General features: G+C 37.0%; 1 protein-coding gene across 1 annotated transcript; it reads right to left on the bottom strand.

Moving 5' to 3' along the window:
* Positions 1–1,334: 1,334 nt before the first annotated feature.
* myadmb (myeloid associated differentiation marker b) lies at positions 1,335–10,584 on the bottom strand. Its single transcript, XM_087241148.1, has 2 exons — positions 10,509–10,584; positions 1,335–6,444 (listed from the first exon to the last, which is right to left on the bottom strand). The coding sequence occupies exon 2, from the start codon at positions 6,355–6,357 to the stop codon at positions 5,476–5,478; it is 882 nt and encodes a 293-aa protein (XP_087097274.1). The 5' UTR covers positions 6,358–6,444; positions 10,509–10,584; the 3' UTR covers positions 1,335–5,475.
* Positions 10,585–12,039: the final 1,455 nt, after the last annotated feature.

Here is a 12,039-nt window from a genome sequence, read left to right as displayed (position 1 = left end):
AATGATCACAACTTCCAGTTCATTGGGACTTTAAACCGCTTTAAAAGTGATTTTTACATGATAGGCCCCTTTTAAGATGGTTTTAGCTAATTTAAGGCATGCAAGACACCAGATACACAATATACCAGTGTGCTCATATGAAGCACGCTCCGCTCAGTATTGTGCTTCTATCTATACAGAACAGTTTGATGATTTTTGGCTAAAGAATTCAGATGTTGTAAGTAAAAGTCAGTTTACTTAAATCTTACTCACAATCAGTTGTTAAATTGTTCAAATGACAAAAGCAATTCACAATCAAAATGTGTATCGAAAATTCTGTAAATCCTCATGACTTCCAGCAGTTCAAATTTGCCTTTTCTAGAGGACGTTTGTTAATCAGAATATCTCCTATGTTACAGAATTAAGTCCTATCATTCTCTGAAGTGGACACTTAGGACTTTCATTCATTCATTCATTTTCTTTTCGGCTTAGTTCCTTTACTAATCTGGGGTCGCCACAGTGGAATGAACCACAAACTTATCCAGCATATGTTTTACGCAGCGGATGCCCTTCCAGCTGCAACCCATCACTGGGAAACATCCATACGCTCTCATTCACACACATACATTACGGTTAATTTTAGCATACTCAATTCACCTATACCACGTCTTTGAACTGTGGGGGCAACCAAAGTACCCAAAGGAAACCCACGAAAACACTGGGAGAACATGCAAACTCCAGACAGAAATGACAACTGATTCAACCGAGGCTCAAACCAGCAACCTTCTTGCTGTGAGGCGACAGTGCTACCCACTGCAACCACCGCATCACCCCTTTAGAACTTTTAAATTTCAAATTTATAGGAGCGGGGTTTTGAGAACTTCCTTTTCCTCCTCAAAAAATATGGTGTACTCCACTAGGCCATTAAAAAGTTACTTATCTTGAAATGTTATTATGTTTCATTTGAAGGACATTTTAATCAAATTTTAACATAATGTATTTTGTTTTATCTGTGGACATATGGCGTTGTTACCACCATTTTTTTGTTCTTAATTTTTCAACAAATCAGCAGAAAAAAGATTCCTATTTGTCTTCTTTAATTTTAGGAGACGCACATCTGGCAAAATTGCTACATAAATTTGACATGGCTGAACATTCCACTGGGCAGTCTGGGTGAGTGCACACAGAAAGTTCTAAAACGTGATTCATTAACTCAGGGACAGAGAGTCTACAGATGTTCTGTATCTCTTCACACAGGCGTAACTTTAAACAAAGAGTGAGCAAATGGAAGGTAAGTCTGAATCACCATATACAATAGTAAATGAGCCAAGAGCACAGATGCACAGAGATCACGCTTGTTTCTCCGTGGTTTTTATTGAGAGTTTGATTACACATTCACACAAGGCTGCGGTGTGTGCTGTTCTCCACAGAGAGAGAGAGAAAGAGAGAGGGAGAGAGAGAGAGAGAGAGAGAGAGAGAGAGAGAGAGTGGCACACTTGCTCTCTCTCTCTTAGAAAACACAATGAAAACATTCTCATTCAAGCATCGAGGACTGCGTAACAGTTTGTGACAGGCACATGCAGATCCCAGAGACTATACAGCACAGCAAACAACATTTCATTTTCTTTCTTTACCGTGAGGTGTTTGTGTAACTGATTCAGCCAGCTGGTATACAAAGGAACAACAACTTTCTACAGCATTTGCATATACTTTGCAAACACAATTGTGCGCACATAAAGCAACAATATCCCGTATATGAATCCCATACAATGTGTTTATAAGAAAAACTATATATTCAAGATGTCTTCAACAGCCGCTTCGAATGGGTGTAATGAGTGGTTATCATCTGATAGTTATGGGGCAGTAGGGGCCTTCTACTCAGAAGGCTGTTATCATCCATCCACATGGTTAATCAGCTATACTAATAGAGAAGACTCCAGATCTGTTTTACATTACTGTGATGGTTGGATTTGAGGTTGGGATTGGAGTAGACGTTAATAAAACACAATTAATGCTAAATTTATTAAATAGTATAAATAATTATTGTGGTTAATCAGCTATACTAATAGAGAACACTCCAGATCTGTTTTTAAATTACTGTGATGGTTGGGTTTAGGGTTGGGGTAGAGGTATATGTTAATAAAATTAAATTAATAGAAAATATAATAAGTAATATTAACAATTCTCCTTAACTTCCGGCTGCAGCCATATCTGATCTATAGCTGATTAACCATGTGGACGGAAAATAACAGCCTTCTGGGCCTACCAATAAGTACAGACGTCCCCTACTGGCCCATATCCATCAGCTGATAATCACTGATTTTCAATCGAGTGATAACATTCAAATTGGCTGTCTTCAACGTTTAATGATATGTCCAAATATACATTTATAGATCCCTTCATTTTCAGCGTGTCTTATGTAACAGTAGTTACATTTTTAAAATAAACTTACCATGTCAATTGTTTGACACATTCGCACCAAAGAGCAGTGTAATGTACTGAAAAGTGTCAAGTATTACATCACAGATATTAAGTGCAAACACATAGTTCTAAACTGGTGCTGATTAACCTGAACGAAAAGGAGGGTGTTATACACTGATTGGCAATTTGACATTCACTCAAACAACGTCACTAAACTAAAAGCTATCAAAAAATCCTTCATGCAAAGTAGCTTTAAAGCACAAAGCAGCATAAATAGTATTTATTTATTGAAAGTCAAATGTAATTAATATAACAATGCAAATAATCTATTTTTCTCCATGCATCTGATGTGGAAATTTAGATCAGCCTGGACATTTTACACAGAAGATGCATATACACATTTTTTAGACTTATCACTTACAAGACTTAAATTAAATAATGATTATTTTATTCAGTAAGTGGCATTTAATCAATGATCAAAGTGGACAGTAACGACATCTAAATTACTATAAAAGATTTCTAATTAAAGTAAGTGCTGTACTTTTGAACTTCCCTATTTATGAAAGATGTAACAGGTGCTGATTTAGTTTTGCCAAATGAATGAATGGAAACAGTATTTGCAATTATCACTGTATTTTGATCAAATAAATGCATCCTTAATGAGCATAATATATTCTTTTTTTGAGTTATGAATATTATTGACCACAAAATATTAAACTTAATATTAAACATTTTAACATTTAATGGAGACAAAAATAAGGGGTGTCTTGAAAATTCACTGTTTTTCTGGATTTATAAGGTAGACATTAAAATATTTATTTTATTCTATAAATGTCTTATAATACTTAGTTCAAAAAGTAAATGAACATATTGTTATTTGTAGTATTTGAATATTTCAGAAAATTAGATTTTGTTTTGATTTGCTTTGATTGAAATTTAAGGTTATTCCACCAAATACTCATTGTTGGCACTAATTATCCACATTGGCATTGTGTTTTTTTACAATAAACATGTCTTTTCAGCACCTTTTCAGTTCTTGTCAGAACCATATAGAGAGAGAGAGATGAGACAACAAAAATCTAAAATGTTTAATCTTCGTGTGATTAATGTAGACTCAAATAGTTCCAAGAAGTCCTTCGCTGTTAATTCAAATAATGTAATATAACTTTAGAACATTCACAATCTTATTTTAAGAAACTTTGTACCCCAGCAAACAATTTAGGTTTTAATAGACGTCTAATAGACATCTAAATGTAGACAGCTTGGCTAAACTCGGGCTGTCAGTGAAAATCTAATAGACATCTAAGAATAGCCCAAAACCAGACTAGTGGTCAAATAGACAGATTAGACTGACTTTATACGTGTAGTCATTCACTTCTGTTCATTTGATGACTAGTCTAGTTTTCGCCTATTCTTAAACGTCTATTAGATTTTCACTGACAACCCAAGTTTAGCCTTGTTTTAGCCAAGACATCTATGTTTAGACATCTATTAGACATCTTTTAGAAACAAAAAAAAAATGATTGCTGGGATCTTTTAAAAGTACAAAACCAACCGTCTACAGCTGTAACTAAGCTAGGTTCAGTTGCCTTGAACCGTGCCAAAGTGCCCTCCCCTCTCCCCTGACACCCTGCACTCACATTATTTTTTTTACCATCCAAGCCAGAGCAAGTTTATGTTATCAATGATGTGACTGTTCAATTTAACAGAACAGTGAAGATTGCTTTAGTTATATCTTTTTGTGCAGTTACACACAGTCAAATATTTTGTGGAATAGATCCACAACTTTTGGTGCTCATAAATGATCATAAATGTCCTTGTGCTGCAGGTATTGGGAGGTTTGCTGAAAGTAGCAGTGAGTGGTTTGTGTTTTTAATAAACTATGAAAGTTTGCGTTTATTGAAAAGTAAGCATGATTAATAAATACAGAAGAAACAGTGCCTTAAATGTGATGCTGTGTCTTCCGTTTCGGGCACAGGCACACTTTGCACTTACACTACAAGCGTACAGCACCAAATCCCAACATAACCGCACTCTGGCACATGTCTTACAACTGGGCCAGGGCCGGCCAAATGAACCACGCCTGAGCACGATTCAGAGCACTCACACTTGTCAAACGAACAGGTAAAGGCACAGTTCGGATAGCCTAGTGTGAGGCTTCATGAGCCACCATTGATGTTGCCTTCTATCGGAGTCACTGGAGTTGTAGCAACTCTCTCTATCTCTCTATCTCTCTATCTCTCTCTCTCTCTCTCTATGGCTCTGGTCATTTCTTTAGACTGTAGAATACACAAAACATGTGGTATAATTTTGAATGGGGAAAAGTGTATCGGTCAATATGGCGAATAAAGGCCCGCCTTTAAGTACAGGTGCCAATCTTCTATCACTATAGACGGACTGCAGGGGAGAGGCTCGGACTAGACGTAAGTTTCTGCAAATTTTAAAGTCATTTTGAAATGAAAACTAAAGAGATGATTGTTATTTAATTTTATTAGTGATTCCTAATATGAAATTCAATCATAAGCTTGGCAAGCAATTTTGGAGAATTTGATGTTTTCTCATTTAAACAGAATGCTCGAACATACTACACTAGAGGTGCTTCAAAGATGGCCAAGTGAAATGACTTGAATTAAAGGGACTTTGTTATTATATGCAAATAAGCTCTAAATTACATTTGCATTTTACATTTATAAGAAACATTAAATGTTGTTAGAGAATAAAACTAAAAGTGTTACTCAAACAAGTCATAAATCCAGAGAAATTTCGAGTGCTTTATATAGTGTATAACCTGTGTGTGTGTGTGTGTGTGTGTGTGTGTGTGTTTGTTTGTTTGTTTGTGTGTGTGTGTGTGTGTTTTCATTTTCTTTTACTTGTATCCATTTATTACAACTTCTGACCCAAAAAGTACTTTCTTATCTTCTATACACGATTGATAAAAAAGCAAGCACAAAGACTATAGTTCATGACCTACCATTACACCATCTCTACTCTCCAACCCACTTCTCTCTTTCTACATTGAATCTCTTCCTCTTGTATTACTCTGCTCTTTTTTTTTTAAAATTCTCGCTAAACCCCTTAAGCATTAACAAACACTAGCCTTGCGGAGTAAATGAGATCAGCCAGATAAAGAATGAAGTTAAGCGAGCTGAGCACAGTAATGGCGACCAGTTTGTCCCACGGGCAAAGTCCAATGCTGGACCCGCAGATGTTTGGTCGGTGGCTCTGGCCTCCGTGCTTATTGTCGAACTTATAAATGGGCCAGATGATGGTGGCCGACAGATACATGCTCACAGCCAGCAGGGCATACGTGGATAGGAAGCGGGCGAAGGAGAAAGGCAAGCAACCTGTGCATTCGCCAACACACATCACAATGATGCCTGCCGATAAAATGAAGCAGATGCAGTACACAGCCAAACACCACTGGGTCGCCGCATTCTGTTTGTACGACTCGGGCTCGCTGATGAAGACGAAGATGATGCAGGCGATGAAGGTTTCGCACACTTTTAGCAGCCCTGGTGCGGTAGCCATGTAGCCGGACACTTCTCCTGGACGGGCCTTACTGAGACTCACCTCGCTTAAATAGGCGATAGTAGCAAGGCAAGAAAATACAGTGGACACGATGCGGCAGTTAATCATCTCAGTGCGCCCAGCGAAGCCCTTCAGGAAGTACAAGGGGAATATGATGGACGCAGAGAGGCAGAGGAGAGAGGCGTAGCAGGCGAACGTGATGGGAAAGTTCTTCCACGAGACTGGGGCACGCGTCTGCAGGCCGAACATCTCCACTAGGATGATTAGAAGAGTTCCCACAAAACTGAAGCTCCAGCAGAACACGCACCAGTCGCCGGTGCCGTGGGTGAGCCTTGATCCGTACATGGAAACGCTGAAGGCCACGCAGGCGAAAACCATGGCAGCCACTCGGGTCCACAGGAGAGGTGAGGAACGCAACACCACTGCCATGATGGGATCACAGAGAGGAGAGTTACAGGGACGGTGATGTCAGACAGGAGTAATGGGAGTACTTTGGTTTGACGTCTTCTTAGATATCTAGAAGCAAACAATACAACTCACGAGTCAGTGCCATGAAAAGATTAATAAACAAAACATTTAATAGATTTCTCACACATTAAACAATAATTCTGTCATTGCTTACTCAAACTCATTGGTGAGATGTTCCAAATTGGCAGATTTTGGATTGATTGATTGGTTGGTAGATAGATAGATAGATAGATAGATAGATAGATAGATAGATAGATAGATAGATAGATAGATAGATAGATAGATAGATAGATAGATAGATAGATAGATAGATAGATAGATAGATAGATAGATAGATAGATAGATAGATAGATAGATAGATAGATAGATAGATAGATAGATAGATAGATAGATAGATTGATTGATTGATTGATTGATTGATTGATTGATTTACTGAGTGATTCTGCAATGAAAGTCAGCTTTGTTTTACACTTACCATTGGATTTCATTAGATAAACTAAAACATGGAAGTAAAGGATGACTTCTGACCAGATATTTAACTCAGTTTATACTCTGACTTGATCAACACACTTTTTAATGGGTCAAAGCCAGTCTGATGATTTTAGGAAGTCAGAGTTAACAGATTTTGCAAAAAATAAAAAATAAATAAAAAATTAAAACTGTAATTGCAAAGGGGGTGGCATGGTGGCTCAGTGGTCAGCACTGTTGCCTCACAGCAAGATGATCGCTGGGTTGAGTCCTGGCTGAGCAAAGAGGCATTGTGGATGTTCTCTCTGTGTCCTCCGGGAGCTCCGGTTCCCCCACAGTCCAATGACATGCGCTGTAGGTGAATTGGGTAAACAAAATTGGCCATAGTGTATGAATGTGTGTGTGAATGTGAGAGTATATGGGTGTTTCTCAGCACTGGGTTGGGGCTGGAAGGGCATCAACTGTGTAAAACATGTCAGAACAGCTGGTGGTTCATTCCACTGTGGCGACACCTGATAAATAAGGGGCTTTAAAGTCGAAGGAAAATGAATGAATGTAAATGCAAAGTGTGTAATGAGCACACACTTCAGTAAGAGATCAATGATACTTGATATTCTGAGCCCATATCGTTTATGTTTTTCATGTGTCTCTTAGCAACCTAACTATGTTTCAGAATGACTTCTGAGAAGTTTGTAGCCTGTGATTCTCTGCTATTTAGTTTTAATGCACAGTTTCTCTAAGTAATCATTTACAGTGTTATTATACAGTATATTATGAAACATTATACAGGATATTTCAGCCTAAATTTTTGACAAAAGTTTGAGTAAAGTAATTTTTTTCCTTTACTTTCGTCAGTTGGTAAAGTTTGTTCCTTGCCACTGTTGCCACTGGCTTGTTTGGTTTGGGACTTGTGGAGCTGCGCATCGATGGATTCGCTCTTCAGCAGTGAAATTAAACCACACTCAACTGAACTAAACTCAACTCTGAAAACTGGACTGACACAGTTTCAATTTACTAGAACTTCTATGTTAAGCTGTATTGACTCAATCTACTTTCTAAAAGCGCTATAGAAATAAACATGAATTAAATGACAGAATTTACAGAGCCTGTAATATCTGCACAAGTAAATATGCGATGACAATAATGTCATGATCACATGGCTAGCTAAAATTCCCCACAATCTCCATCTGAAACATGCAGAATAATAAGCCGTGTATTCACGCAAATTACATGGTCGCATACTGAATAATTTGGCGCTCTACAACAAAAACGTCTTTTGGGATTCCAGACAGGGAGTCAGTGAAATTATCTCTGTAATGCATTCAAGCTATTTAGACAAATGTGCACAAGCGAGACCTTTCCTCAACCCTACAGTCCATTAGTTATCAACCTCTGTGGGAGGAGTCAGATCAGCTAACAATCAGAGCATTGAGCCACTCAATGTAGCCCTCCTACAGAGCTCTGTTACAGCCAGGAATACCTCCTTCATCTTGTCAGAGAGGTTCAAGTAAACAATGGAGGCATGCGTGTTTACATTTTTGGGTTAAGTGGATGGAGGAGAACCGAATAAGAAATAGGAGTCAAAAAGACATGGTGGAAAAGCAAGAAGGCAGGCAGATGATATCAGAGCCACATATTGACAGACTGGCGAGGTGTTTGAAAATGTTTGTCCTTTCACTTCATGACAGCTTAAAGTATATTTTAAACACAGGCGGGAATATCTTAACTGTGAGTCATTTAGACCCTTTTTCCCCCGCTCTTTTCTGCCTAGTGTCAAATTTTCCAACTTGCTGATCTATTCCAGATGTTCTGCATCCCATTAAACTGCAAAACGAGAGGGATGTGCTTGGTGTTTTACACACCGTATTCCCCCAAGTGCCCAACCTCATTTGTTCTCCCCCACGCCCACCTTTCAGAGCTTTACTCTTTTTGTACCTCTTTCATTCCCTCTTCAGCATTGGTTGCTAAAGAAACAGAACACTGAAAGGAAACTCCTTCACTTTGCTTTTGTCATCCACACATGAGAGGAGATGGAATATACCAGTGAATTTTATGCAATGCACAATTACTCATTTTCTCCTCATGCAACAAATGTCAAAGCAAAAAGCTGTTAATAGAATTGAGGAAACGCAAAACAGGACACGACATGGAGCCATGGAGGAGGTCACACGGCTGTATGAGACATGCCATAAGTAGCTCAATTTTCTCCTTAAACTGCCTACAGTGCTGTTATTGTTCCAAGCAATAAAACAAGCTCTGCACAGTCATGCTAGTACAGAAAGAAAGAAATGTTCCCAGTAACTGCCAACATGTTTTAAGCTTCCAGAATATATTTTTCCTTCTTTTTTTTACAAAGTGATGCCATAGAAGAACCATTTTGGGTTCCACAGAGGACCTTTCAGTGAGAAGCTCTTAAAATAATTGTGATGAACATTACTAAAAACAAATACAATTGTAAACAAGGGCGTAGATTTGCTTTTGATATTGGTGGGGACTGGGGACCTAATTTGACACTAACCCCCCAACCTCCCAAGCCCCCCGAATTTAAAATTTAAATGTAACCACATTTAAAATATAAAGTTAATGGAATGTCTGACAATAAGGTAGTTTAATAAAGACATAGGTTAACTGAGAGCAATTTTTTCGCGTAATTACTTACCACTGCATCTAAACATATTTTTGCAAGTTTATTATTGCCATTTATTTACTTTAAGCTTAATCAATGGTAACTATTACGGTGGACTTGTAGCGAGCTTGACTTCAAGTGACTGACAGGTTTTTTTTTTTTAAATGTAGCAGCTTATGTCCATGTTTCACCTGAGTCTTGCAGAGTAAAGCCCAACTGGAAAATTTCAACAACGCATTATTTTATGTTGGAGGCAATTAAATTATTTTATGGGGACATTTTAAAAATCTTTGGATATTGGTGGAGACACGTTCCCTCCATCCATGCTAATTCTACACCCTTGGTGTAAATAACCATTTGAGAAATGTGAGATTCTATGGATGTTAAAAGGTTTTCATGGACCAAATATTGTCAGTAATGATCATTTTTAAGAGCTTTGGGAGAAGAAACATTTGTCACATTTTGGTTTTAAGTGAAAAATAAATAGCGCAAACAAAAACAAAATTATGGAAATCTTAAATTACTTCAATTTTATGTATTATGCAGGCAAGAAATCCAAACAATTCCAGCGAATAAATAGAGTAATATGACATGAGATCATCCTCCTAACAGACTCTAGTGGGCGTGCCTCTCCACGTGCCGCGCCATTGTTAATACAGAATACATTAACATTAAAATAAGTTAAAATAGTAATACATAGCTTACTTTAAAAAGTAGCCAATATTATTTTTCCGTCATGATTTTGGTGCAAGGTGCAACCGCCGCGGGACGAAATAGAAAGGATAGAGTGTCTTAAAAAGAGAACTTTTTAATATTTGTTTTATTTTAGACTGTCCGCTAGAAACGCACACTGTCAAAATCAACGTCTGAACGAATACAATAATTTATAATAAATACTTTGTCTACAGCAGAATTTATAAAACAACCTCTAGTTAGTAAATGATGACAGATAAAAACACATCAGTTCAGGCTGCTTTAAATCAACTTAGTCAAATAACTATGAAAAGATGTTACTTACCAATTTGTCCCGTTATCTTTCTCTCGGAGAGCTTAGTCTGAAACAAGTAGGCGCGGTCTTGGACTTTTCAATCAGTGAGGACACTTCGACTTAGAGTTTATGAGGGATACCCTCCACCCACCCTCAACCCGCCCATTACATGCCAAATTAGGTAATAAGCGCTCTCTTTCTTCAGCTCTCTAACTGCAAATGCTCCTCACAAGAATTTCCAAGTACTCCAACTTTCTCATTCACTTAGCTGCATGCAGAATGTAATCCGACTTTAATAGTGAATACTTGTAAGTACTTTCTTAGCTAGCCTAAAATAAAAATTCCACTGTCTTACAGTTATTCATATAGCCTACAGTAATATAGTCTGGAATGTAAAAAATAGAAGATAACCAGTTGCTTAAACAAGGTTCTTAGCCTACTTTCACTCATACCCCCATCAGGATGGGCTGACTAATTCATAGAGCTACCCTCAGCCAATTCTGCTATTAAAAGAATGCTTTAAAAGTTGGTGAACCCAAGAGAGATCTGTATAACTTGTACAGAGCAAAGTATATTTTATGTCATGAAAAAGTATTAAAAGAATTAAAAGAAAAAAAAAGCTTCAATTATATATATATATATATATATATATATATATATATATATATATATATATATATATATATATATATATATATATATATATATATATATATATATATATATATATATATATATATATATATATATATATATATATATATATATATATATATCATACCAGACTTTCTGAGTTAACAATGAGGAAACTGAGTGTACCATGTTTGTTCAATACATGTTATCATTTAACATGAGAGGCTTGGCTACATCTAAAAGGTGCATCTTTATACAAAAAAGATCATATAATCTTGAATCACAAAACCTGACAGATGTATTAACAGGGAGGGGATGTCATATTCTTTAGTCAATATGTTATCATTTGACATGGTAACATCCAAAGAATACAAAATAGATATATATAAGTGTAATATAGCTTTTATTAAATTAAAGTTTTAATTTTTAATTGTTTTATATTTAACCCTCTTGGAATTTTAAAAAACAATTCGGTTAACTTACTGCATTTGTGTTGGGACAATATCTCTTGGTTGTGTAAATTGTTGTCCATCATCAAGCACTGTGGTTATCTCGAGGAGATGTCACACTGTAAACATTTAAAAAGAGGTTTTCACAGAGATGGTAAGATATGTTTTTTTTATTCTTTAATTTACCTTAATATTATAATTTTTATTCTTATGTTATTTACGAATTTTGTATTTTATTGATAGATTGTTTGATTGAGGATGGCACCGTGGCTCATTGGTTAGCACTGTCACCTCATAGCAGATGGTGGCTGGTTCGAGCCTCGGCTGGGTCAGTCGGCATTTCTCTGTGGAGTTTGCATGTTCTCCTCCTGTTCGTGTAGGGTTTTCTCCGGGTTCTGTGGCTTCCCCCACAGTCCAAAGACGCAGTATAAGTGAACTGAAAAAACTAAATAGGCTGTAGTTTATGAGTGTGTGTGTAT

Source organism: Danio rerio, chromosome 2 (assembly GCF_052040795.2).
Source record: "Danio rerio strain M-AB ecotype USA chromosome 2, GRCz13ab, whole genome shotgun sequence".
NCBI classification, from domain to species: Eukaryota; Metazoa; Chordata; class Actinopteri; order Cypriniformes; family Danionidae; genus Danio; species Danio rerio.
This window is presented reverse-complemented; position numbering and strand designations above follow the sequence as displayed.